Source organism: Orbicella faveolata, unplaced genomic scaffold, assembly GCF_042242905.1.
Source record: "Orbicella faveolata isolate gen_17 unplaced genomic scaffold, um_ofav_v1 contig_46, whole genome shotgun sequence".
In the NCBI taxonomy this organism is placed as follows: domain Eukaryota; kingdom Metazoa; phylum Cnidaria; class Anthozoa; order Scleractinia; family Merulinidae; genus Orbicella; species Orbicella faveolata.
This window is the reverse complement of record NW_028301576.1, coordinates 2202289-2230221: the sequence shown is the minus strand read 5'-3', so window position 1 is coordinate 2230221 and position 27933 is coordinate 2202289. Positions and strand designations below refer to the sequence as shown.

Below are 27933 nucleotides of genomic sequence, written 5' to 3'. Positions count from 1 at the left end.
AAACCTAACCCTCTGAACATGCCCTTTAGATGAAAAAACTATCTTTGCAAACACAGGGACGAATTACCTTTAACTCCTCTTCCAACGATGTTAAGCATTGGAATTATTTTAAGGCCATTTACTCCAGTGAGAAAAACTGATACAAGCATAGAGTAAGACTAGACTTCTCTCCTAAAGGAACACAAAGAGATCAATGCTCCTTTTTTTCCCAGCTGCAAAGGCTACGCGGGTAAAACCACCTCAAAAGTGAGAAAACAAACACTGAGGAAAGATTTTCATTACGACTAAAAGAAATACGTTTGTAACTTGACTTCTCTTATACATACATTTGCAGTACATAAAGATGCAATCACAGGAAATTTCTGTTTAAAAGAATCTAAGTCCCAAACTAAGGGCAAGACAGGCCAGGGAACTTCTGGATTGTACTTGTGCCACTTCCTTCCATTCACATTGTTACACACATCCACTTACATTTACTTTCTGTACTCAAAAAGGAGTCTGAATTGAATTTCTACAAGTTTTGTTAACACTGACTTTAAGTTCCAAAGATCAACGTGCCGAAATTAAACTCCACTATATCGGAAATAATGTACAATAAAAATAAAAGCGACTCACGACCATTACCCTTAACTGACCAAAAAAAAAACAAAACAAAAAACAAACAAACAAAAATCCATGTTTAAGGCAACATGTGTTTGTGTGTACTGAACAATGTTAAGTTTCCTGCACCGCAAGCCCCTCATACATGATTTGTATAACTGATATCAATTACCATGGGTCCTATATGGCCTCCTTTGTCTCCCTCATAAGTAGGCTTAATAACAAAGAGCCGAGAAAATGTTCCAGCACTCTTATGACATGGGACACTACCTGGCTGATATGTCATCATGTTTTAATACGTACACGTATGCCTGTATACAAACTTTACAAGGCAGTATTTATTTCTTGACATCTTGACACATTTTGATCAAATTTCATGAACTGTAATCCTCTTCTATCTTTGTGATCCTGTACTTCTCCCTCAAAATGCTGGTTCTCTTTTGTTCTGTAGAATTTTTCGATCCAACTGATAAAATTATGTACATTTGGTGACATTCAGCAATAAGATCTTATGCAAGTTACAACAAAAAACTTCATATACATGTACTGTAATCAGCCAGGACACTGTCCTTGTTAGAGAATGAATACCACACACAAACATGGACAATACAGAACCTAAATCAAAGGCAATTGTCCATTACAGATCTCATCTGGCATTTTTTCATTACTTACTTTGGTTTGACCATTATTCATTCTTAAGTTTTCAACTTTTTTTTTTACACAATATTTTATGTATGAAAAGAGCCATCTAGAATAACAGAAGGTGACAGAAGTTCTAACAAAAATCCTCATCACAGGTTTGTGATCATTGACAAACCATCTTCTAGGTGTCGCAGTTTAAGCCACTGTAGTTGTATTGAAGTGTAGCGTACGAGCTGTTGGTCGGTAGCTGGCCAAGAACTGATTTGCTTGCTGTGTAAGCAACTGTTGATCAGGTGTTTTGCCACATGCTACTTGTTCCCATGCTGTGTCAAGCTGCTAAGATAAACAAAAACGGGAATATAGTATTCTCATTTCTATACATGTTCAATTGCAGTAACTACAAACAGGCTGTAACAGGCAAACTAATAATGGAATAGGAAAGAACGGTGTTTGTAATGATTTGTTCTCGGTCGCATGCTTTGAGAACAAAAACAGCAATAATAATATTACCTTTGGTGTTGATTTCTGAGGAGTCTCTTGAAATCGTAATAAGCGCATAGGATGCCCTTTTCTTCGGTGTCGCTGAAATGAAAAGATGCCATGGTTATATTTTAAGTAAGGTTAGAATTTAGAATTAAGAATTTTTTAAATTGTACTTTATTATAGTTATAGGATTTTTAAATTGCACATATCTTTATTTACCAGGGCAACTTTGGATACCAGCCTCCTTGCTGAATTGGCTACCCTGGTACAATAGTTACTTTACTTACTAAGGTTGTAAACTGACAAGATTTGAGATTTGTATTGGGGAACTAAGGTAGTTAAGTCCACACATGAGCCAAGTGGCTCATCAGGCCAGAGCTGATCCCTGTTTCTTAGCACGAAGCCACTAGGAGCATTTCTACTGCCCCCCTGGATGGGATGCTAGTCCATCACAGAGTTACCCCCAGCATAAAATTCGCTGGTACCCATTTATACACCTGGGTGGAGAGAGGCACTGTGAGAGTAAAATGTTTTGCCAAGACCGCAACGCATGTCCCCGGCCAGGGCTTGAACCCAGACCGCTCAATCTGGAGGCCAGCGCACCACCCACAAATTACAAAAACAAAAAAAACTTTCAAAACCAGAAACAAACAAAATGAAACAAAATCTACCAATCACACCCCACCGATGTGATATTTTAAAACCACTGCAGTTCAAGTAAACATCTGTTTCCTGAGAGGTTCACTAAGATAAGTGATGGTAGGGAAACAAGGAACCATTGATTGAGCAGGGCTTTCATTAGAAGCCGGCTACCGCCGGAGCTCCGGCAGCTGCGAGTCATCGAGTACTTGGCCATGTTTGTCAACAAATAGTTCAAAAATATAACTCTTAAAATGTTTACAGCCTACCCATTTTTCAGTTCAAATAAATCTGATAAAATAAAGTGCACACTTGCCTTGAGAATTTTAGAATAAAGCATATATCAACACGATTTCTGTACCGCGACGGATCGCAACTGATTGAGAAACGCTCAGCCATTTTCAGCGGTATCTTAATGAAATTTAGCCTCGCTCCCAAACTATTACCATGTGGTTGGTTGAACAAAGATGGCGGCCAAGCGCAGCCTCGAACAGACTGAAGTGTTTTCATTCTTTACAAAGAAACCAGGAACTGGAACAGGTATTTTGAATAAATTTTGACTTTGCAATTATTTTCTCATAAACTGTTATGAGAAAATTCTCCATTGGACAGACATTTCTTTATTATTTGGAAACAGTAGCCTCTTTTCAGCTAACTACTGGAAATCTTAAGTTTTGTTCTTCATTGTACTTTGCCGATTCTTTGTATACCTGAGCGTGTGCAATGCTGTTTCACTAACTTTCATTTAGAAGACAAGTAGTTCGTTATTGGGTCATTTGAGTTTCTTTTTATTATTACAATCTACTTTCCGTTCCCCCAGAAACTAGTCAGCTGAACTACTTTTCACTAATGAAGTTTTATTAGTTTTCTCGGAGGTTAGCCAGCTGAAATGCTTTTCACTAATGGAGTTATTAATGCTTTCTATTCATAGGATAATTTTTTCTTGCTGTCGGTAACACCAATTCAGAATTTCAAATTTAAGTATCTCACTTTTAATTTCCTAAGTTTGTTCTATCTTAATCTCAGCCTGTGTGATTTTAATCCTAGCACTCTATTTTTAATTTTGGAAGCCTCGTGGTGTTGATTAGAATTCGCTTCCTTAATTAAGTACTTTCCGCTCGTATTGTATACTTGAAGTTACATTAGCATATTGTAAACACTTGACGTGTAAAGGATGATATATAAGCAAGTACGTTTGTAAAGCTTTTTTGATTACATCGATTACATCGATTACATCGGCTACATCCTTACGATTTTACAGCGGCTACTCCGCCGAGTATGTCAGTTTCACCCGCGACGTTAGAGTGCAGAATAAACTACTGTTGGACCAAGTTATGTCTCTTCCTTGACGTCCGTAGTGAAGACCATTGAAGTAGATCCTCGTGTACCAGGAAATCGTGACGAATTTCCGTTCCCGCAGCCAAGCAGTGCTCTCCAGAGTTAGATTCCCCCAGTTGTCAGTTCAAGTGTCCGTTCAGTCCAAAATTTACAGTGTTGCAGGAAAAACTTATCGTCACAGTAGCTTACCGAGGAAACCTATCGTCACAGTGGTGGAGAATCCGGGTACTTCGTGGATCTTCCAAGGACGTTATCAAGGCCCCAGAGCAGATTCAAGTTCACCGAAGACGCTAGTTGTTGTAATCCCTTGAGTGCGAACAAAGGATAAAAGCCGCTCAAGTAACGTGAGTACAAAATCAATTCTTTGTCCTCACATATGAAGTCCGTGAAGAGAGTTTTTAAGAAGAAACTTTCGCCGTATAATTTACGAAGTAGGAAATCAGCCGTTCCCGTAGTTAAAGCCAGTACGCCTAAAGTAAATAAAGAAGTACAAGCTTCGTTGTCAGAAGAAGAGAATTGTACATTGTTGTGTGAATTACCATATTATCGAAGTGTCGTCCACGAGTCGTCGACGCACGCGTTAGATTTAAACGAGGAAATCCAGCCAAGCAGACCCAGAGACGGCCCACGTTTGTCCACCGCATTTTCCAGTCCAAGTCAGGCCGATAGTACGAACAGAGAAGCCATAAATATCAGTGTAGATCAACGCCAAGAGTCGTCCATTGTTCAACCGAGTTCATCAAAACAAGCCACTCCCTGTGGACCGCGTGCAACAAGCGATAGCAGTTCCTTAGAAGACTTCACTCCAATTGACTCCAGGCAGTTACAGATCGGCCCTCAGATTGCTTTAGAAGTCGAAGAAATCAGCGAACCCGAAAACGAAGAGCCAGATCTAGAACAGAACTCGAGTTTAGCACATAACTCAAACCTGTTAATTAATTCACAGTTGACTAATCACAGTCAAGTAGGAGATAGCATAAATTATAAAAAACCAAAACAAAACAAAACAAAGACTCGCAGCGACTCTGTCCCTAGCGCCGACTTCGGATACACAGAAACGGAAAGCGAGCGAGAAGATTCAGAGGATAGCGAACACGAAGAAAATCAAAACAATAACAAAGAAAAGAGAATAGAAAGCGAGAGAAATCAACCCGACCTATCAGTCATCATGGAAGCTGAAACACTTAGAGAATTAAGAGAACAAATGGCTACTCTACATACCCAGTTGAGGTTACAACAGAGGGCCCAACAGCAAACAGCCAGTGCATTGGAGCAAGAACCAATTCCAGAAACAGTCAGCACGCGAAGACCAGCTCCTTTCCATGGTTATGACTCTGAAGATGTGAACCGATGGTTGGATAAAAAAGAAAATTACCTAACTCTTCGCCGCATAGACCTAACCAGTAGAACAGCACAGGCGGAGCTGGTAATGAATCTAGCCGGACCCGCAGAAGATTTCTATTACTCCTTACCCCTTGATCAGAAGTCCACGTACGCCGACCTGAGGGATTCTTTGAGAGAGAGGTTTGCAAATGATAACCAGAGCTGGATAATTTGGCAGGCAGTTACCACTCGCCAACAAGGAGCAATAGAACCTTTGGACACATATCTAACTGACTTAACAAACAAGTTCAGGCGGTTGAGCATTACTGACGCAGAAAAGATGCGTTACTTTGTCCAAGGGTTACGGCCAGAAGTTAGGGAGACAGTACTGTTAAGACAACCCAAGTCATTCCGCGAGGCTGAAGAAATAGCAAGGCTGACTTGTGCAGTGAAAAACACCATGGGTTCTCCTGTAACTGGCGTGGCGCGACAACCGAGTCATCCCACTGGAATAACTGAAGCAAGCGCGACCAGCCGTGCGCTCCTAGCAAAAATGGAAGAGATAAGCGAAAAACTTCAACAAAATAAGGAACCCGCTAAAGCAGAGGATACGTTAACTGACGCTAAACTCCTTGCCAAGCTTGATGCATGGATCGCGGGCCTCCCGGCTAACCCAGGTATACAGCAACCGTCGCAATTACAAGCAAAATTAAATGAACTTGTAGAGAAAACGCCATCCAAGGGTGACAATACAGCGATTCTGGCAGCATATGCAGAACCAAACAGGAGAGAAAATCCAGATTTCATGCGCGAACTTCGACGAATGGAAGATAAATTAGAAGAACTTTCTCGCCAAATGGATGCTCGGATTAAAGGGCTGGCTCGACGAAATCCGCCAAATCAGGTTGATCAGCCGAGACAGCGAACACGAGAAGGTCGACCCATCTGTTATACTTGCGGAAGAGTTGGACATATTCAACAAAATTGTAACCAGAGATCTTCACGAGAAACCAGTAACTACGACCGATTCCAGCCGAACCCGCAGCGACGTCAAACAAACGAAAATTATCCTTCCCGCTCAGGCTACAATCAAACCCCACGACGGAGCGAATTGCCTTCTCAGTTTAATGCAAGTGGCCCGCGTATGACCGTGCTCGATGATGGAGATTACGATGATAGTTTCGTCGCGCCGCTAGAACAAAATACAATTCACCAGACAATTCCAAAAGAAGGAGGCGAGTTTCCAAGAATAAACTGGAGCGTTGTCGGATCGCAAATTGGCAAGGAACTGTCTCAGCAGTTGCCAAATACGTCTTCCTTGGTCCCAGAAGTGATCCAGCAAGGTCAAGTAAAGAAAAACCAGTCGCCAACTGTGGTTATTGAAGTATCAAAACCAAACTCCGGAGGTGGTCAACAAACAATGGAGTCAAATAATGAAAACAAAGCAACTTGTGAAGTAACAACCGCTGCCCGTCCCGAGCGCGAGTTACCTGAAAACCTGGAAACTAAGCCCAAACCGGAAATACGTCAGCCCCTGGTCACTAGTCCACTGAAACCGAACGAACTCAGCGGAAACCAGAGGATTAACCCACCACAGGGTCAGAAAAAACATGATGTCCCATTTCCTAACGCTGTACGCCGTACCAAAACCAGAATTAGAGCAGATACAGATGTTAGTGTTGACCTGTGCACGGACGGGAACATCGGGAATCCCTCGGTTCTAGATCCCTCTCAGCCAAAACATAGTACTTCCGCCGGAAGAGAATCCACTGAAGTCAACAATGGCAGCTTGCCTAACCATAAGCCAGATCCTGCCCAGACAAAACGTGAAACTTCATGTTTAACCGATGAACAGTGTAACATTACAAATAATCAAGCCAAGCCACGTGACCTAACAGTCACTGCCCAGCTAAATGGCCAAGACATTACGTTACTCGTAGATACCGGAGCAGGCATGACAGTAATCGATGAACAGTTTACACGAAACATCTATAAAGGTCAACTACCCAAGTTGGGCTTCCCAGGTAACCCAAGCAATCAGCAACCACCAGAATTGCAAACAAAGTTGGAGAAACTCTTAGGAAAAGTATCAGAAAAATTTGACGGCAGTCACGCCAGAGATGGAAATACAGGTAGCATCGCCGCGTTTTCAGAAGCCAACAATAGAGAGATGCCGGAATTGCTGAAAGAAATTCGCCGAATGGAAAACGGTTTAGAAAATCTGAACCAACGAGTAAATCGCATGGACCGCCTCGCCCGACGTAACCGTACCGTGTGCTATAGGTGTGGACGCACTGGCCATATCCAACATAACTGTTACTATTATTACCAGCCAGAAAGCCCGTACCAGAACCAAGAAGGGAGCCAAGAGTACCATGCGAATTACAATCAGGAAGAAAATCAGCGTCTGGCAACTCATCCCTCGGCTCATTTGTCCGTATTAGATGCTCAGTATGCCCAGCGAGTTCTAAATTACCATGACAACAAAGTAAGGAGTTCAGGATCAGCTGAACAAAGCTCCCGTCAGCCAGTACGCACTTGCAAACTAACATTTGAAGGAGAAGAAAACTCGTCAGATCGTGTGTTAACCGCGCTACCAAAGCAAGAGAAGACAAACAGCCAGGAAAAAGCAACAAGTACAACACAGTCACAACAAGAAGTGAAGCTGACAAGAGCCAATAAGCGACAACCACAAATCTCGCATAAGCAAGTATCTTTGCCCGCAACAAAACACCGTCAATCGAAGTCAGCAGCTCAGCCAAGCAACGATTTCTCGTCTGGTAAAAAGGATTTCAAGCTAAAGTGCAGTGATCTAACTACAGAAGGTGAAATAGCAGGCCAAGCAGTTCAGTTACTCGTGGATACTGGAGCGTGCGTATCGGCCATACACGAACAGTTTTTCACGAAGATTTATGGTCAATTCCCGCCTAATATGAGCGAAGGTTCCTTATCGGCTGTCCAGACAGTAAGCGGAGAGAAAGTCCCAGTGTTAGGAAAGATTATGATACCTTTACAGTTGCAAGCAAGAGAATATACCTGTGAGTTTCATGTCATGCAGAACCTGACCTACGATGCTATCCTTGGTCGAGGTTTTCTACATAAGAACGGAGCCCTTATTGATCTAGTAGATGGTACTCTTTCCTTCAAAGGAACAGGATACGTTGGAGAACAAGCCAGCACAAAGACTGTGCCAGTGATGGGAACCTTCCTTTCCCAGCAGAAGTTGAATGAAAAGAACACCGTGGTCAGTGATGCAAATCTAGCGCCTTTACCAGAGATTTTAAAGTCCAAATTTGTTCAACGTAATGAAAAGAACAAACTGATGTTTTCTCACCAGTCACTCCTACTTTTGCTGCTCATTGTCCTATACCTACTGACTGCTTCATGCACGCCACCCACGGAAAACAACGACAAGCCCGTTATTCAGAATCTACCCAAGTTCTTCTTCCAGGAAACCCCCAATGATATCCTTCAAGGTGGTCACGAAATTTGTACCCCACTTAGCCTAGCGAATTACAAGAGATCTGACCAGAGTGAAGCCCAAAATGAAAGAAACGTACCGAGAGTTAAAACGTTGAAGTCAGCCGTATCGCTCTTTGGAACCGGTGATGTTCAGAAAACCTTAAAGGCCATGTCTTCAAGCAAAGAAAACAGTTCTAGGTTACCACAAGAGATTCATGTCTACCGAAATGTAAAGAATCAAGAGAGCCAGTTTACCATTGACCAGGAATTTTGAGAGAGGAAGAGGAGAAGAACGCATTATTGACGCATATAGACAAACAGGTTAATGAGAAATATATCCTCACAGAAATGAGATTATAGGAGGGATTTCAGTGTCGAAGTAGACAAGTAGACAGTTTTCCCAAAAGAGACAAGCTAATGGAAAGAAATTTGATAAGGAATATTAAAGTACCAAGAAAGATTTTTACGAATTTTCTGGAGACCATTTTAACGCTTATAAACCATGTTCAGATAGTCAAGTTGAGTTGTACATTCCTTTTATACGTCTTGCTCGACCAGGAGGTCTCGATTTTAAGGTGGGAGGAATGTTATGAGAAAATTCTCCATTGGACAGACATTTCTTTATTATTTGGAAAATGTAGAAAAGCCAACAGTAGCCTCTTTTCAGCTAACTACTGGAAATCTTAAGTTTTGTTCTTCATTGTACTTTGCCGATTCTTTGTATACCTGAGCGTGTGCAATGCTGTTTCACTAACTTTCATTTAGAAGACAAGTAGTTCGTTATCGGGTCATTTGAGTTTCTTTTTATTATTACAATCTACTTTCCGTTCCCCCAGAAACTAGTCAGCTGAACTACTTTTCACTAATGAAGTTTTATTAGTTTTCTCGGAGGTTAGCCAGCTGAAATGCTTTTCACTAATGGAGTTATTAATGCTTTCTATTCATAGGATAATTTTTTCTTGCTGTCGGTAACACCAATTCAGAATTTCAAATTTAAGTATCTCACTTTTAATTTCCTAAGTTTGTTCTATCTTAATCTCAGCCTGTGTGATTTTAATCCTAGCACTCTATTTTTAATTTTGGAAGCCTCGTGGTGTTGATTAGAATTCGCTTCCTTAATTAAGTACTTTCCGCTCGTATTGTATACTTGAAGTTACATTAGCATATTGTAAACACTTGACGTGTAAAGGATGATATATAAGCAAGTACGTTTGTAAAGCTTTTTTGATTACATCGATTACATCGATTACATCGGCTACATCCTTACGATTTTACAGCGGCTACTCCGCCGAGTATGTCAGTTTCACCCGCGACGTTAGAGTGCAGAATAAACTACTGTTGGACCAAGTTATGTCTCTTCCTTGACGTCCGTAGTGAAGACCATTGAAGTAGATCCTCGTGTACCAGGAAATCGTGACGAATTTCCGTTCCCGCAGCCAAGCAGTGCTCTCCAGAGTTAGATTCCCCCAGTTGTCAGTTCAAGTGTCCGTTCAGTCCAAAATTTACAGTGTTGCAGGAAAAACTTATCGTCACAGTAGCTTACCGAGGAAACCTATCGTCACAAAACCCATTGTGTTGTTTTTCGCTTAGTTAAGAATATTAATTGCAGAAAACAAAGCCACACATTCCAATGATTCAGATGAAACTTCGCCAGTCAACCCAACTGAAAGTATACCTGAAGTCACAGATCATGCCTCGTCATCTCCGCAATCTTCCGAAACTCCTGAGCCAGACAAAGGGCCATTAGCCGAAGAAATGAAATACTTTATTCACTCATCATTTGGAAATTCAGTCGACAAACCTGTACACTGTCACAGTTTTTACACATGTCAAGGGAGCAGATGCCATTCTGTCACTCAAACTGAAATGAATCGATTACGAGCAACATGGATCCTTGACAAAAAATTCTCTTTCTGCAAAAAGACTGGTGTGAACCGGCTAGTTTATGTAGAAGGTAGGGGAATGTTTTGTCTTTTGTGTAGAAAACATGATGCAACGAATCTTCAAAACAAGAGCAAAAAGTTTAACACTGAACCTGCTGTCCGCTTTAAACGCGAGTCCGTGGAAGAACACTCAACTTCACAACAAAATAAAGCTGCCGTGAGTGCAGAACTTTTAAGTCGGGTTTCTGTCTTCCAGAAAGAGTTTGAAGAAAGAGAAAAATCAAAGGAAGATGTATATTTCAATGCATTCTTGGCTCTTTACTGGATAGCGAAAGAAGAAATCGCGAACACAAAGTTTACCAGTCTTTTGGAAGTTGTAGAGAAAATGGAATTATCAAATATGAACTTCTTTGAGCATCGCTCAGGAGGATCAGTGATAGAAATGTTTATTTTGATGGGGGAGATGGTAAAATCTGAGGTTGTGAAGAAGGCACAGCAAGTCAGCTTCATGGGTCTCTTGATCGATGAAGTAATGGATATTGCCCAGAGAGAGCAGCTTGTGTCATTCATCAGATATGTTGACCAAGATACCTATGAAGTGAAAACAGATTTCCTTGCTGTGAATGACATTTCAGAGAGCTCAACTTCTGCCAATGCTCAAACCATCAAGTCAGTTGTTGTGAAACAGCTGTCAGATTGTGACCTAGATATCAATAAATTATCAGGTTTGTCAACTGATGGCGCATCTGTAATGATGGGAAAGGAAAATGGTGTTGCTGCTAAGCTTAAGAGAGAAGCTAAGATGTTATTGAATGTTCATTGCATCTGCCATAGATTGGCCCTTGCATGTGAGGATGCAAATGACCACATTTCATATATCAAGACTGTTGAAAAGGTTTTGATTCAACTATGGTCTTTCTTCCACAACTCGGGAAAGTGCACAGCAGCATACACCAAAGCAGTTATTGCTTCAGCAGAGTTACAGATTTCACATTCTGTAAAGAAAAGGGTTGTAAAGTGCGTTAAGAAGGCCACCTGAACAAGATGGCTGTCTACAGAAAGCACTGTAGATGGTATTTTTCTTAACTTTGTGCCTTTGATCCAAACTTTGCAAATCTACAGCAATGATAGTGATCCTGTTGCAATAAACTTGATCACTCAAATCAAGTCGAAGAAATTCCTTGGAGCAGTGTATTTACTTCATGAAGTCCTGCCAATTCTGAGCCATCTCAGCCAGCCTTTCAGAAAGGAAACATATCCTTTGCTGTCATAGCACCTGCTGTAGAATTTATTTTAGAGGAACTGAAAAGCGTGGCCGAAAAACAATCACCCCTGGAATGTTTGAGAAGAGATCTTGCCGAAGACGGCCGACTGCACTACAGTGGATTGACTCCTCTAACAGCACATGATGAGACACTTCTCAGAAACCTGACTTCAAAGTATATCCATGCTCTGCAAGACAATATTGCTTCCCGTTTTAAGGATAGCCTTCCCATCTTGAGTGCTTTCAAAATCTTTGATCCAGTTGCAGCGCCACCCAAGTCTGATCAGAGCTTTAGTGAGTATGGAGACAAAGAGATCAAGATCCTTGCAGAATATCTGTATCAGCTGGAAACTGGAGAATCAAAGGTCCAGGAGACAGAGGAATTGATTTGTGAGTGGCGGAAGTTCAAGTACAGCATCTTAAAACTCAAGAGTGAAATGCCAGCAGATGTCGTTAAGCCACCAAAGAACAAGGAACTGGCATCCCAAACACCTACAGATTGGCTTTTACATCACATGCTTTCCAATCAATCGACTTACAGTCATTTTGTGCCAGAGCTTCTTCGTCTTGCTGAAGTGTACATGTCTCTGCCAGTAAGCAACGCCTGGCCGGAGCGAGGGACATCAGCAGTCAAACGACTGAAAACAAGGCTGAGAAGCTCTCTGAAAGGTGATATGTTGGAATCACTAATGCACATTACAATCAATGGGCCAGAAGTACAGGAGTGTGAAAGCCTGGTCAAGAAAGCAGTGAAAAAGTGGCATAAAGTGAAAGCTCATAGAAAAATTGCTAAATCAATCTCAGCAAGTGCCACTTCCAGTAACTGCCCAACAGTTTCTAATGCTGCTGTCCAAGTTGATATGCTGCCACCGCTGGCACTAGATGTTCCAGAACAAGTGAATGCCATGGGAGATGGGATTGGAGTTGAAGATTTGGAGAAAGAAGTTAATTCAGTAATCTCACTCTGACTATGACTCAGACTTTGAGTCAGATTCAGACTGAACAGTTGCAGGTGTCATTTTATTTTCAAAACGGTCAACAAAGCTAGAATTAGAACTGTCAGTAGAAACAGTACAGAAATTGTCAAAGTATAAATTACTACTAAACTAGTGGCCAGTGTAATCATCAAAATTCTTTAAGGAGGAAGAAGTTTGTGAAGATTTTGATGAAGAAATTAGCTATACTTTCAGTTGAATGACAGCATCTTCTCACAGCATTACGACCACACTTGCTGATCATGATGTTTGGTGTAAATTGGTGTAAATTGTTCTCAAGTGCGACTTCATTTTTTTGAAGTAAACCTTTTTCATTGCCTTTGACCTTTTCACTTTTGTCTGTAAAAATTAAAAATATATATTTCTTTTAATGGTAAATATTCATCATTAACTTTACTTTCTTATGCCAAGAACATTGGAAATCGCATTTCCGAGCTTCTAAATTTAAAATTTTTCTGGGGGGGCATGCCCCCACACCCCCCTAGAAACGGTGGCCTTTGGCCACCTAAATAGTCACAGCCGTCTACTATTATATGGGCAGACACCTACTTCAAATCTTATTGAAAGCCCTGATTGAGTAGACTTGGTGTGTTAATGAAAGGTGCAGTAATTTTTAGTTCCTACTCTGGCTAAACTAATATTTATATATCATCATAAGTTGTACTCATTTCCAACATAAATGTTGCTGCAATTCTAAGAAAGTGTTCCCTGCATGCAGACATCCCTCACGTGTAGGAGACTTCTGCATCCACTTCAGCAGGGTTTTCATTAAGGGCTGGGCAGTGGGCAAATTGACCAGCTGTGGGGATGACCATCTAGAGAAAAGGTTTTCTTATAAAGAAGTTCTGTTTAAAAAGTTTTTCCCGCCTGTGAAAACCATTTACCCTCCTGCTGAAAACGTTAATGAAACCCCTGCTTTAGGCTACGAATCTGATGCCACATCAAGACAATAAACATTAGTTTATCACACTGTTACTTCCCAACACTTGTTGCCTCACATTGCATTGAATTTGTAACAAGGAACTAGATGCTTATCATTTCTTTTGAACGATGTATGGCATTTTAAGCGTTACTTAATGACATACTGAAGTCTAAAGTAAACACTTGAGAGTCACAAACCACCTAGATATCCACAACACTAGGACATAAGAAATGTTCAACGCGTGTAGTTTGTGCTGCGTTTTTTCCACTTACTACAGTTTCAGATGGCACAGAACAGGGTGTGACGAAGGGGTTGTGCTGGCCAAAGATCTCTGAGGGCTTGATGAGGGATGAATCCTTGCATGATGAGGGTACAACTGATGTATGCACAACACTCAAATCCTCCTGAAAACAAGAGCATGTTTTAGAAAAATAGCTTTAAAAATATGTGCGCTGATTGGTTTTAAATCATGTATCCCTAACTCGAAAGAAACACAGAACTAGCACCAGCTATTGACGTAATGATGGCGTAAGCAAAGAGAATTTACATTTTGATGATCATAGTAAACAAGTTTTTTTTCTTTTTTTCGTCGCGGTATTTTCTAAAAGAAATAGAAAACATGTTCTCCATAATTCTCTCAAGTTATAGAAACACTCGTGAAAGTTTGGAAGAACACAAAAAAGCTGTAGAGACACTTGCTTGACGGACCGTGTTTCCACAGTATTTCCTGTTCTCCCAAACTTCCACTCGTGTTTCCATGATTCGATAGAAACAGAGTACATGTTTTCCGGGATCAATATCAGCAGCTGGGCAAAGTCCCTTACGTAAAAAACTTACTACAATTACTTAAAAGTCCCCTATGTAACTACAACAATTTAAACTGTTACAATTACTGTCCGAACCCCCTATACAGTTCTGTTGTCCTAAAAGTTCCAACTTCAAACTTCCCTTATAATTCTTAAAATTTTTCAAGATTCTTAAATGTCTTAGAGGTTCGAACTTTAAGAGTCCTAAAAGTTCGAACTTTAAACGTCCTTAAAGTTCGAACTTTAAGAGTCCTTAAAGTTCGAATTTTAACAGTCCTTAAAGTTCGAACTTTTAGAGTCCTTAAAGTTCGAAATTTAAGAGTCCTAAAAGTTCGAACTTTTAGAGGCCTTAAAGTTCGAACTTTAACAGTCCTAAAAGTTCGAACTTTTAGAGTCCTTATCGAACTTTTAGAGTCCTTAAAGTTCGAAATTTAAGAGTCCTAAAAGTTCGAACTTTTAGAGTCCTTAAAGTTCGAACTTTAAGAGTCCTAAAAGTTCGAACTTTTAGAGTCCTTAAAGTTCGAACTTTTAGAGTCCTTAAAGTTCGAACTTTAAGAGTCCTAAAAGTTCGAACTTTTAGAGTCCTTAAAGTTCGAATTTTAACAGTCCTTAAAGTTCGAATTTTAACAGTCCTTAAAGTTCGAACTTTTAGAGTCCTTAAATAAAGTTCGAACTTTAAGAGTCCTAAAAGTTCGAAATTTAAGAGTAATAAAAGTTCGCACTTTAAGAGGACTAAAAGGACTAAACTTGTTCTATATATCAGCACCGCTAGGACTCTTCAAAGTTGTGGAAGGTATAGCAACTAAAAATGGCTCTTAAAGATATGATTCAGGCTAGTGTTCTGAAGTCAATCGGTGTAGTTGAAGATCTGACTCAGTTAAATCTGACTGGCGGGTTCAATCACAAACGTATGCTTCCTTTCTCCCTCACCTCCCCCCGGCACCACCTGTCCTCGCCCGAAATAAAAAATTGACTTCTAATAGTGGGTCATTTTGTAATTCAGGCACTCCGTTTGTGTTAAACTAAGTCAATATGGTGGTGTATCAGCAAAGCGTGTAACAGGAGGTGAAACTGTTTATTTAACTCAGCAATAAACAACATATATATCAGTGATTACAAGTTTATTCTTTCGCCGATTTATACAGCAATGATTCGATGTTTTTGAAATACAGATGCAATGATTGCAATGGCCAACCTGTTAAACTATCAACTTCATACAACTTTAAAAGTTTCTTAATGCAATACTTGTAACAAAACTAAATCGACTGTCTTTAACTCCTACATGGATTCGCATTTTGGTAAAAATATTGACCCATTAATCATCTACATATCATTGATAACTAAGGTAACTAAGGTAATTGTGTAGTAATAAAGTAGTTTCAAAAAGGTCAAAAAAGATTCTTTTCATTCAGTGGTGAAATGCTAAAAGTTCTATTTGTTTTATTTTTATTTGTTCATTTATTTATTTAACCAGCATTGGCTCTAAAATTTCCATTTTGACCATTATTTGTTCCAAGCTGCGGGTTAGCAGGCGTTGGCTTATTTCCAACTGTTTCCCCTCAGCCAGTTTAGCGTTGTGTACAACGTGGATGGACTGGTTACCGTTTGCTGTTTCCATGATGAAGCTATGATAATAAAGCAGTGTTCTCAGAAAAAACGTGTTTAGTAGCAAGACATTGAGCTTAGTTTTTCTTATCAAATATGATTGTATCGTATGTAACACCCATAATGAAATGGCAGCTATACCCATAATGTATAAAATATCGAGCTCATAATTTTCAGTAGAATTCCGACTACATTTCCGTTAGAAAACGATTTCCAATAATCTTCAAGCCGCAGCAAAATCCCGCGGACTGAAATGGTTTTTGAATCTTACAGTTGTTCTCCCGGGCTCATTGTTTCAGTGGTAAAGATTTAGGTTTTAAGTCGCATAATGGTTTGGTAACTTTATTTATTAGTAGTGTTTGCAATCAATTTATCGAGTGGTAACTTAATAATTACATCTTCTTCCAAGCATTAGAAAAACCAGAAAACGTTATTATGTGGACTCCTTCCATTCACTGCACGCTTACAGAACGGCTGTTAGAAAACGTGTTCAGCCAATTGGATTGTAGCATTTGGAAGTATACTATAAGAATTCTATTAATAACCAATGGTGCATACCTTAAATCAAGGTGGATGGATTCGACGCCTTGAACATATTGCAGGGCAAGGAAGTCGTCTTTGGCAAACAGTCTCCATTTTCGTTCCCACTTCTCAAAGAGGGGCGAACAAATAATTTGGCTGCGCAATGGAGTGGGTAATCGCCACTTAAATACGCCAATGACTCCAGTCCCTTTACTTTTAATGTTGAGGGACATCTAAAGGAAGATGACATTGCGTTAAAGATTATTACTTTCCATTCCAAACCACTACTTATATTAAACAGTTACTCGGACATTAAATCCAAGCAGGATAAGATCAAGCTAAGAAACTGAATCCCAAGGTGATCCTCTTTCTTTTTTGGAAATCGTACCCGCGTGTTTGTTTTCTTGTAGTATTTGATGTTTGGTTGGCCTATAGCCTAGTTACGTCCCCGATATCAAGAATTCGTTGATATTTCATCTGAGAACACTTTGATATTATAATAATTAAAAAGTGCAAGTCATAAAGGGTATTGTTATTAGTCTTAATAATGTTTTAGCAGAGAAAATCAGTTACCTTTTCCAAGGATTCCCAGAGCAAGTTCGCCCGATCTTTCTCCAAAAGGGAAAAGTGGCGCACTTGGTTGTTGGCGATATGGTCATGTAATTGCCCTCTTCTTAGCGCTTGACCACATCCTTTGACTTGGCAGATCGTCATCACGGCATCGCAAGTCATGGTGTGAGAAGGTATCAGACAACTTCAGGAAAGAAACAGAAGTATGTTGCTCTATCAATTATTGGAGCTTAGAATGCTTCGAGGTAACTGTAAAACTCGTAATCGAGTACCATTTGCGCTACGCAAATTATTTTTGGCCTGCATAATATATTACGTTTTACCATTTTCTATTATTTTTTGGGTATCCTTTAAAATTAACATTCTAACGCGCGACAGTTTCAGTAACACTCCAACTAGCGCGAGACAAGACGGGGACAAAAGCGCGCGCACGAAGCGTGAGAACGAGCGCCAAGCGCGAGGTGTACTGCAGGCTATACTCCAACAAACTATATATGAGTAAAAAAATTAATAAATGACCTTTTTGACAGAAATATAATCCTGGATATAATGCTAGGAATTATCAGGAGCCGGTACCGAATGACGCGGAAAGAGCACCTTTTCGATCACATGCGTGAGCGGTAGCGAGCAAAGCGATCAGGCAGGAATGAGTCTGGTGAAGAGGCACCCAAACAGTTACTGTCTCGCCTCGCGGCTTCCTCTCTAGATTTCGCGCTGCGTAAATGCTAAAACATGGAATTATCTAAATCCACCTACAACCACCTACTGAACTGAAAAGTCCACTAGAATTTTGCTTTTTACGTAGTGTCAATGTTTCTCCATCTGGAAATTATGTTGTTATGTTGTTATTGTTAAGTTGTTTCCATGGGTGTCTCGTCTCATGTAGACTACAATGCAGTCGTGTTTTCTTTCCTGTTCGGAAGGCGCGAAGCGCCGTGACTGTAGTCCTCGCGTGTGAAGCGCGCGAGGCTCACACGGGCATGTGAGGCGAAAAAACGACTGTCGGCTTTTCATACAACGAATTCGTTCTGACCGGTGGTTCGAATGATGTCACTAAGGTGTCAAAAATTCCTTGACACCTTCACTGAATGATTCGATACTTTCGAGAGTGTCTAAACTTTGTAATTTTTAAATCTCAAGAAACAGTAAATAAACTGTCTGCATTCGCGCACCGAATCTCTGCAATTTTCATTCCAAACGTTGTCAAAACTCGTTCAATGTTATTTGCTCTTGTGCGGACAAATGACAATAATTGTTCCACTGAAGGACCTGAAGCTGCATGTGGTGAGGTGGAAGCTAAGCTTATATCAACTTATTTTAAAACTGTTTTGATTCCTTTGTTGTACGCTCGCTCCGCATCCCGATTTGAGGCAATTTCAGATGGTTTAATTAAAGCCTTGCTTCGTTTTCGCAGCAGTGAAATTCACACCTTTAGCAAAGGGCCAAAGGTTATATTACGTAACCTCATCAAGATTTCTGCGTCCCGTTGACCTCATGGATAGTTCAACGATAATCTAACAGAAAGCAAAACAAAAAACAAAAAAAAAACAGAAACATTTTCAAACAGGATTGAAACTCCCTGTTTGGTAATACTGATGGTTTTCTGACTTTTGTTTTACGCCCGGATTTACGCCGCGAGAGCGAAAAACAATATTCGGAAATCTGCTCCACTGGGGTGAGAGCTATGAAACAAGCGCGATTCCAGATTGCGCGAGACAGTAAGGGAAAATCATAAAACAAAATAGTAGGATAATATACCATGAAAAAAAAAATGAGCACTGTATTGCCCTTATTACACATCTTTCCCTGGAGAAAGTCATGTCATGAAATTGTTTGCGATTTGAGACCAAGTCATCAACATGTAAGTGAGAATGAAAAGTTGCAGACTGATAGCTCGTTTTAGTAAAAACAATGAAAATGATGAATTACGCTTAGTACTCAACGTACCTCTTAACCATTTCACCGCACTTTAAGGGACAAGCAATTTCCCTAAGTGCGCACTCGGAGTCCTTATGAACAGCCTGTTCTCTTCTCTGTAGCTTCTCGCCGCATTCGCAATCGATTTCCACCATAGGACACACTTGGACGTGGTTTCCCTGATCGATGCGTCTTAATGTTTCGCGACAAAGATCGCACGTAACATCTGTTGAAGTACAGCTTTCCACATGTCTCAGTGCAGCGTCCAGTGGGAACTTTTCCGAGCAGGCGCTGCATTCCCCCTCTTTTGTACTGAGCACGTTCAACGCGAAATGGTTCTTACAGAAAGTACGGACGGGCTGTCGACACAACTGACAGAGCACAGGGCCGCTCGCCTCTTGTATAATTTTTTTTACGCAGCATCCACAAAATGTGTGCCCACAGGGTGTTGCGATTTGCGCATCGATTATTGGGTTATAACTGCAATATAAATCAGAAGGGCCACATTGTGAAATCTTCAAACTGGTAGAAATGGACAAAGAAAAGAAATTATGTTACGACATTATAGCAATGGTATGTTTTCCTACCAAACATTACAAAGCAATTCCTGTGGAAGATCTTCGCTAAACCGTACATAATCGAACACTTGCTTGGATGGCGTGGTAAAGCTCATCATGGCCCATCCTGTCTCCGACAACTTGTGTGCGACTGACTTGTGTGTAGCCTGCGAAGGCTGTCTTCGGCGGAGACCAGCGACAGCCGGAAATAGGTCTACGTTTGCAGGCTAATGACGTTGCACGAGCCGATCTCGGTTCCAGTCGCCTGCGCCAAAAAATGAATCAAAATTGAAACCACGGGTCCTTTGGATGGAACGCACTAGAGAAGGGATTTATGAAATAATTTACAAGTATATTGGTGACATGTCAATGGGCCAAAAGCCCCGACAAAGACTATAGCTTCCTACAGAGATTCTCTTTGGGCTCGTCACAAATTTCTCCATCTCACTCCCTGAGAAAAAAGGAATGGGAATCAAAGAGCCCCTCCCAGGGGTTTTAGGGAACAAGAGAACTGGGACAGTTATTTTTTGGGAACAGGGGATATTTTCAAATTATTTTCAGGGAACAAGGGAACTCTTGAGTAGATTGTTGGGAACAAGGGAACACCGATCTACTTTCAATAAAATATTCTTTTTAACTTTCCGAGCCCCTAAAATATAAAATATCTTACGTTCTTGAGTGTCAGGCGAAATTATTTTCGAGCTGATTATTGTTACGAGCTCGTGAGAATGTTTGTTTCAACATTCACGGGCGCAGTCTATGTCGCACAGCTGCATTTCAACTTCATCAGCGTAAAGGGTCTTCTATACAGTTAAGTTCTACGCTTCTTTATGGGATACTGTCATTGAACAATGTGGTCTGTGTGTCTGCACACGACGATAATGGAGGGATATACAAACTTACCTTTAACTGATCATGACAAAAGGTGGCTCGGCTGAGAAGATAGTGAGTAATGGTGGTTTACTCTGCAACAACGCACACAGTTTAACCACCTTCAATGACAACTCCTTTGAATTAAGTGACACTGGAGACTCGTATATCAAGGCTTATAAACCTACAGCAGAGCAATGTTCTGTTGTAGTTGGCAATAGAAAAGACATAAGAGATGGAAGTAAAGCCCAGTTTTCCCAGCCAATAGGTATCTGCTTTGATTATGACACTCTCAGTTTACCGTCGACACCTCAACAGGTACCCTCCGCATGACAAGCAGGGTCACTAGTTTGGAAGACTATTGGAAGCATTTGCATCTGTTTGGAGAGACATTTGGACTTCACACAAAGACTAGCACCTCGGTCATAGTGGAAATCCCCCAGGCAATCGAGAGGCTACAGCAAGTTTACTCCTTTGACAAAAATTGTGTTGATGCAGTTATGATCCTTATTGGTACCACAGCTGTGACACAAGGCCCTCAACGAACAACTGTTTCGTCTGTTGTCATGGAAGATGAAAGAAGGATCCTGAAGTCTCTGCGTGACATCAAGGACCTGCTTAATCATTTTACTCCAAGCCTTACCACCAAATTTTGCATCAAAAGTCTTCTAACGCTTGTGCCCCTACAGCTTGAATTCGATTACAGATTAAACAGGGCAATCAAAGAACGGTTTAAGAGGCAAAGTTTTACACCATTTGCTTACTTCACAGCTCCCAAGTCCAGGTTTTCACCACCACATATTACAATGATTTACCCAAGTTATGCCCTCCAAAGGCACACAAACTATCTGAAAAGCAGGTGAAATGAGGAACTGGAGAGCAATGTATGGTCAGAGTGTCCTCCAGAAAACAGTGCGAAAAATGACAACAAAGGACAATCCAGAAACTCTGCCCATAAATTTGTATGCAGCTGACTCTCTGACTGTACAGCCCCTAGATTTCATAGTGCTGAGAGGAGCAGCAGCAGTTCCAGTGCTGCATAGGGACACAACAGAGACTTTTTACAAACTAAGGCAGATTGTCGGTGTTAATTAAAGCTGATTCCATCAATACTCGTCAATTGTTCATAATGGCTTGTCTGCAAGAGAATGTGAGTGTTGGCATGAAAAGGGTGAAAGGTAAAGTGTTTATACAAGATCCTTTCAATCCAATGCTTTTCACGGAAGATGCATAGAGATATGTCGATGTGAGCAACATTGTTTGTGCCCTAACCTGCTATAACTACCGTAAAGATGCCTTAGAGGTTGAAGAAGATGATCTTATCCTTCTCCTTGATGCGCCTCACCACACCAATGAAGTCGTCACTGTTACAGAAGGAAGGGATTTTTTTCTCAAAGGATTAGTTTAATTGAGATTCGATGGATTTAGGAAATTGAAATTTGAAGTGAATAATTTGCAGATTTACGCTGAACACTTCTATTGGCCAACCCGAGGCTCTTTTTGGGAGGATCATCTGTCCAGAGGCGATCCCCGCCCATTTTTCATTTATCTCGACAATTACCTTATAACATTAATTCAATTTCCAATATGGCGGTAATATAAAAGTAACATTTTTTGCGCTTGAGGCGTTATCATTTACCTAAGCAAATAGGCACAAAACAATATTTCGTTACACTTTAGCTCATACACCATGATAAACAAAAATTTGTATGCGTGATTAATGGAATAAATGGAATAAATGGCAATTGCCGCTGAGCAAAGTGAAAATATTCCTGAAAAAGTACACAATCATCAAATTCTTATTTTAGTATTTCTTTTCTAGTGATATAATTGTACCTGTAAATTAGCCGGTGAACTACGGCAGTGTACCGCCATAGCTATATCTTCACATTATACAGGAGTACACGTTCCTCAGATCTGCATTATAAACTAGCTTTGTATAGACCGCCGTTTCTCAGATAAGATAGCTGATTCGGGGAAATTAACTCAATTAGGGATTAGCCCAGAACAACTCGCTAGGCTGTGGGAACGAAACTTGTCACGGGGTGCAATTTACTTTACTGGATCTGCAACACCTGGAATACGGACACTTCTGGAACATGATCTCCACGGGTTTACTCTTCTTTTCAGATCCCGAGATAAGTGAATTGCAACCCGTGACAAGTTTCTTCCCCAGAACCTGAGCTAATTCCCAGCCCCCGACTCAACTGCCTAAGTTTCCAGGCAGGGTCTCTCTAAAATCATCTCCCTCATTAATTGACAACAGAAGCCGTAGTTAACTTGATTAACCCAATCCATAGATCCCTCGGAAAAACTTCATTAAGAACAAGCCTCTTAAGATTTATGATTTTCGTGACCTGATTCAGGATGGACGTGCATCAGTGGAACAGGGGATATGGTTATTTCTCAATCATTTCGAGCTTTCGAGTTCTTAAAATTTTGGTAAATCTCAGCCTCAACGTTCTTATAAAAAAGGTTCTTATAAAAAAAAGAGTGTACTCTAAAAGGGCGAGTGGAATAATTGGTTTATTCTTGAAAACCGCCCAATACATTAAAAGAAACCAAGATTGTATATAAATAACAAGCCTATCCCCCAAACTGTCGTTAACACAGAGTTCCATCCATGGCAGAAAAACCTACTGCAGACCGACCAAGTGTAAGTTGCTATTCGGATTGTAAGCCTGCGTTTAGATCCCGGAAACACGTGGATTAAGATAAATGACGCTTGGACGAATATGTGTGTTTAAATATCCGATCTAAAATGTATTAAAGATAATACAGAAAATTTTCAATGTGTTCATCACTTACTAATTAGGGGTTAAGCGACGAAATTTTCTTTTTGAAAGAGAAGTGGTTAGCTTATAATTTCACCTTGTCGTAGCAGTACACTTGCAGGCAGACAGGTCATGGGGACTAGAAAATTCACGGCTTAAACCAGGCCGGGATATTGTTTTCTATAAATCAAATTTTCCAATTATATTGTAAATCAGTAGTATGTAAATTACAGTGAATGATGACTGTAAGAGTCATCCTCTCTCATAACTTGAAGTTTTGCTATGTACGGAAAGACCAGAGCTTCAATTTGGTCATCACAAGTGTGTGGTCATGTTGACCAAGCGCAGAAACTGTTTTTCTTGTTGCATTTAGATGTAATGGTGTCTGGCTCCACAATTCCAAGGAAACTTGATTTTTAATCAGTTTGTTTGCTCAGTTGCGGTTGCAAGTGCCACTATAGACACCTTTGTAAAGATGGCAACTTTTCATGTAAATACAACGGGTTTCAAGTATTATATATTTAACGGAGATTATGCGTGATTTAGATTGTTGAAATTGATAACACACAAGTTCATCAGCTAAATTGCTTTACGCGATTTGCATCGCTTCCGAAAACCCTTACCCTATTTACGACCTGACCGTTAATTCGATGCCTTATTTATGAGCGGCTCGCGCACTCGCTTAAACATGATTTATGAAGAGCTTTTGAGGATGGTCCTATCCACAATGATGAAAAATTAGCTTCCACTGGAAGAAAAGAAAAATACCCAGTTTAGACTAAAATGCTAAAACGAATGCTATTTGAGACTAAATGACCAAAACGTTAACGGATGAAACCACACATACCTATACGTGTAGTCTCTGGGCTATTTTTCCAGTTTGAAAGCCACTAATTAACAATTATCCTGCGAAATCGCGCGGAATATCGCCTGATACTTAGCCGACGAGGCCGTAGCAATTTTATCCGGGCAGGAAAAAAACTCTTTTATTTACAGTTTTTTTGCTTGTTGCGGCGTACAAAATTACGTATATCGCAGGATATCTGTTATCTACGGATGACAGATATTGGGAGAATCATGACCATATTTGGACAGTTTTCCATTTTTTTGAATAATAATATAGGATAAACGCAAAGACAAAACATGGCTGCCCTTTACTTTGGTAATTCATAGCCTATCTACAACATTGCGCCCTCAGTTAGAGAGGGTGTAGGACTGGCAAGACGAAATAAATAAGCTAAGTTAGGCATTTCTTGCTCACAAAAAGACATCTACAAGTGGTCATATTGACTGTTTCAAAAAAAAAAAAAATAGTATAAAATATTATTCGATGTATTCTTTGGCGTTCGCAGATATATGGGATGTTCAGGTACGCCCATTCTGTGTTAAGAGGTCGAGGCTCTTTCTCACGGCCCTGGGAGTGCTTAGTTTTGTGTACAGTGCTTTCAGGATACCCGTTAAGACGGAGGACGCCCTATCTCCAGCACCAAATTATGACTATTGCACAACGCTGTTTAAAAATCACGTGTAACATCTGAACAATGACAAATCCTCCGTGAAGAAACACATTTCAAAGTGCCAAAACAAAGTTCACAAAGACATCGAAATCAAGACCATCGTACCAGATGACACTCGCTCATTAGATCATATCATCCATTTTAATTCATATTTGTACCTTATTAATATTCTCATGGATTTTTTTAACGATTTTATATCATTATACAGTAGTGTAAGGCCACAATTGAACTTTTGCCACTTTCCTTTGAAATGCTACTGAAAGACAACTTCCAACGATTATACAAATTTCCTTCTTTAACCATTTTACAGTAGTCACTTATATTACTTTTAGCCCCCACCCCTCTTCCTTCTTCCTCAACACTATCCGTTTCTATGATTGACTTTCATTTCCTACTCACTAAAAACGGCTAATCATTCTTGATTAAAGTTCCTCTCAAAAGGGCATGGAAGCGAGCCAGAACCTCAAGACCACGCGCAACCGCACCACTTGCTCGATCAATTAAATTATGGCATGGGCCACCGATAAAACGAAAAAAAACTGGTGAATTCAAGCAATTCAAGTTGAAACGAGACTGACAGCCAAATGAACAAGTATCGTTGAGCACACATTTACCAAACATACAGTGAGCCGGGTACGCTCTAACACAATCTTATCTCATTAAAAAATGTTCCTTCCTCAGGGTGTTATTAATCCTCAGCATTTACACATTTGGTGTTTTTTGGATCAGCAGTCTAAAGTTGATAATATCGTGGAATGATTAGAATCAAATTAGTGAACACAGAATTTAGTCCCCTCCATTGCCTCCACATTTCTTCATTCAGAAAATCTTGAAGGTCCAACTGACGGATGCCCCTCTCCCGTTTAATGTGGTACTTCAGTTGACTCCATGCCGATTCCACCTCTTGCGTGTGAATGCCTGTGAGAGGATCCACAAAATGATTTTGGTGAACAACAACCCTATGCAAAGAAACGTTAGGTACGTGAAGCGGCAAGTTCCTATAGGCAGCCCAGTCATCTGAGTGAACCTCTGACCTCGGAAGAAGAACCCTTTGCAATATTTGAGTTAATGTCGCTCTATCTCGCCGTGGAACCACCTGGAAATAACCGCGGCATGGGTTATACTCTGTTGAGATAACTCCAAAAACCCATACGTCGTCCCTTGGTCTTCGCCCTCGTTGATACTACAAGGAAACAATTAATACTCAAGATTATACGTGGGAAGTAGCACTTCTTTTGTCAACTTCACTGGGCATTACTGTAATGCTTAAAATTATTTATTAAATGATTAAAGGTTTAACTGGAAATACTGGTTTCAGTTGTGTTAAGGTTACATATGTAGCATGTACAAGACCCTGACTTACCTTGGATTTATGTTTAAACTGGCTTTCGTCGCATTTTACAACGTACACTCTACCCCCGAATGGAATAACGGGTCTATCTTGTAGATCTCTTCCACAATAATGCCGAAGTAATGCGTAGATGTTCCCGACAGTATTCTTCGACAGAGTGAGCATATTTGCAACAGTCGTACGTAGCTCACGAACGCTCCAGAAATACATACACAAGAGAATTTTTCCCAACGGGACTCTTGACAGCTCTCCAAAGAAACTTCCAGTTCGGAGAGATTTCTTACGTCGGCAGGTAGAGCACCTCCTATGTGAAAAAGAAGCAACACATGCATTTTAAAAATAAATGTCTGTTCTTTCAGGCCCTGATTACAACCATGGTGCTAGGGTACCTTAGGACTCCCGCCTTCCTTTTTCTCCTTTGGGGGAGGGTAGCTAGGGTAACCTTAGCTGCGCACCAGGTAGCCTGCGTAGCAGACGTTTTCAAAAAACGCACAACATTATTTTGTGCCATAAAAAGCAAGGTGACAATTCGCAATTCAAGATTATTTCAGTTTGGCTTTGGATAGAACATTGTCAAAATTTTCTTCGTAAAGTTTGTCGATCGTCACTGTCGCATTGGAGAATTGTTGATAGTTTTCAGTCAAATTTATGCCAAACTAAGGACAATTAATTGTTTTGGCATCGTGACATCTTTGAAGTAATTCAGAGCTCTTTGAGTTTTAATGCCGTAGCATGCAAGTGGTCAGGAGGTGGTCATTTATGATGGCGTTACTTTCGAGTAATAATTTAACTTTTATTTCCGGAAGAGCGTTACAATCAGAGTGGGACTCCCATCTCGATTACTAGTTTACTCTATGACACCCTCAAAAATAATCACGAATCGGGGATTGATGTATCATCAAAAAGTCTCACCCGAATTCACAAAGCGAGGAGACTCCCTGTTGTAAGCTCGATTAACAGCCGCTGTTCGGGAAAGGAGCCCGCGCTCCTCCCCCGAAGGTACGTGTGCGGCCCGCTTCCGAAAACCCTTACCCATTTATGACCAAAATCTGCGATTTTCCATACCTTATTTATTTTTGACCTGACCAAAAATTTGATACCCTATTTATGATCTGACTCTTACGTAATTAGGGAAATGGCTTTATCTATCATGCGTAGCAGGCGTTAAACGGGGTAGAGGGCAAAGCGCAGATGGGAGAAGAAGGGCGTGATGAAGAAGTAGCTTCTTCTAAAAAAAACCGAATTGAAAACTAGAGTGCAAAAATCGATACCCTACTTATTAGCAAAATGGCGGCAAAATGGCTAAAATCGATACCCAATTTACGACCAAAACGGCTGAAAAACCGTACCCTTTGGGGCCGCACATACCTATATAGCCCATGTAAGGAAGTAGCCCCCACCCCCGGGGCTTTAGTACTGCAATTTTTTAAATAGAATACTAACCATAGATACCCATCCACGTGATCTTCATTCCTCTCAGTCAACTCCATTGCTCGATTGCATGGCCTGCATCTTAGTGGATTGGCCAGCAAATTGTGACCCTGCAACCATCGAATCAACTCTAAAATAGGACCGTTTGAAAGGGTCGTAATATCAATGAGGTTCATTGTTTGCCCAGTGCTGCGATATTGACAGTCTCGACGAATGGTCTCTAACACGGTACTTCCTGTAAAATCTCCAAATATGGTAATGATTCCAAACAACTTTGCACTGAAACATGAGTACCGTGGACCACGCGGCACATCGTATTGTCTTCCTTCGAATCGTTTAGTGTGGTGTACGCAGAAATTCCATAAGAATGTCGGACAAAGGTGGTCGAAAACCAAGAGCCAGGAATCTCTCCAGAACTTTTATACTTCTGAGATCAGATGATTCGAATAGTCGCGTTCCTAG

The 27933-nt window shown here is 40.6% G+C and overlaps 4 protein-coding genes and 1 long non-coding RNA gene across 5 annotated transcripts; 2 read left to right on the top strand and 3 right to left on the bottom strand.

The window, feature by feature from the left end:
• Positions 1 to 503: 503 nt before the first annotated feature.
• Positions 504 to 14310, bottom strand: LOC149097926 (uncharacterized). Its single transcript, XM_089277999.1, has 4 exons — positions 14251 to 14310; positions 13824 to 13955; positions 1753 to 1824; positions 504 to 1578 (listed from the first exon to the last, which is right to left on the bottom strand). The coding sequence occupies exons 1-4, from the start codon at positions 14308 to 14310 to the stop codon at positions 1438 to 1440; spliced, it is 405 nt and encodes a 134-aa protein (XP_089134125.1). The 3' UTR covers positions 504 to 1437.
• On the top strand, positions 3164 to 9834 carry LOC149097928 (uncharacterized). The gene has a single exon (XM_089277774.1). It carries the CDS (start codon positions 4079 to 4081, stop codon positions 8759 to 8761), a length of 4683 nt encoding a protein of 1560 aa, XP_089133900.1. The 5' UTR covers positions 3164 to 4078; the 3' UTR covers positions 8762 to 9834.
• Positions 10184 to 11409, top strand: LOC149097927 (zinc finger protein 862-like). The gene has a single exon (XM_089277775.1). The coding sequence runs from the start codon at positions 10243 to 10245 to the stop codon at positions 11407 to 11409; it is 1167 nt and encodes a 388-aa protein (XP_089133901.1). The 5' UTR covers positions 10184 to 10242.
• A 1103-nt stretch (positions 14311 to 15413) lies between the features above and the next one.
• On the bottom strand, positions 15414 to 16709 carry LOC149097925 (uncharacterized). The gene is made up of 2 exons (XR_016203946.1): positions 16521 to 16709; positions 15414 to 15982 (listed from the first exon to the last, which is right to left on the bottom strand). It is a non-coding gene; the product is annotated as an uncharacterized LOC149097925 (long non-coding RNA).
• An 8432-nt stretch (positions 16710 to 25141) lies between these two features.
• Positions 25142 to 27722, bottom strand: LOC149097924 (uncharacterized). Its single transcript, XM_089278604.1, has 3 exons — positions 27484 to 27722; positions 26053 to 26344; positions 25142 to 25872 (listed from the first exon to the last, which is right to left on the bottom strand). Exons 1-3 carry the CDS (start codon positions 27645 to 27647, stop codon positions 25423 to 25425), a joined length of 906 nt encoding a protein of 301 aa, XP_089134730.1. The 5' UTR covers positions 27648 to 27722; the 3' UTR covers positions 25142 to 25422.
• Between the last annotated feature and the right edge of the window lie 211 nt (positions 27723 to 27933).

Coding starts and splice junctions, on each gene's coding strand:
- LOC149097926 (XM_089277999.1), bottom strand. CDS start 14,310: ATGGAAACACGAGTGGAAGTTTGGGAGAACAGGAAATACTGTGGAAAC. Junction 13,956..14,250: donor GTGGAAACACGGTCCGTCAA/GCAAGTGTCTCT, acceptor TCTTGTTTTCAG/GAGGATTTGAGTGTTGTGCA. Junction 1,579..1,752: donor CTCAGAAATCAACACCAAAG/GTAATATTATTA, acceptor TGTTTATCTTAG/CAGCTTGACACAGCATGGGA.
- LOC149097928 (XM_089277774.1), top strand. CDS start 4,079: ATGAAGTCCGTGAAGAGAGTTTTTAAGAAGAAACTTTCGCCGTATAAT.
- LOC149097927 (XM_089277775.1), top strand. CDS start 10,243: ATGAAATACTTTATTCACTCATCATTTGGAAATTCAGTCGACAAACCT.
- LOC149097924 (XM_089278604.1), bottom strand. CDS start 27,647: ATGAACCTCATTGATATTACGACCCTTTCAAACGGTCCTATTTTAGAG. Junction 26,345..27,483: donor CACGTGGATGGGTATCTATG/GTTAGTATTCTA, acceptor TTTTTCACATAG/GAGGTGCTCTACCTGCCGAC. Junction 25,873..26,052: donor AGTTTAAACATAAATCCAAG/GTAAGTCAGGGT, acceptor GTTTCCTTGTAG/TATCAACGAGGGCGAAGACC.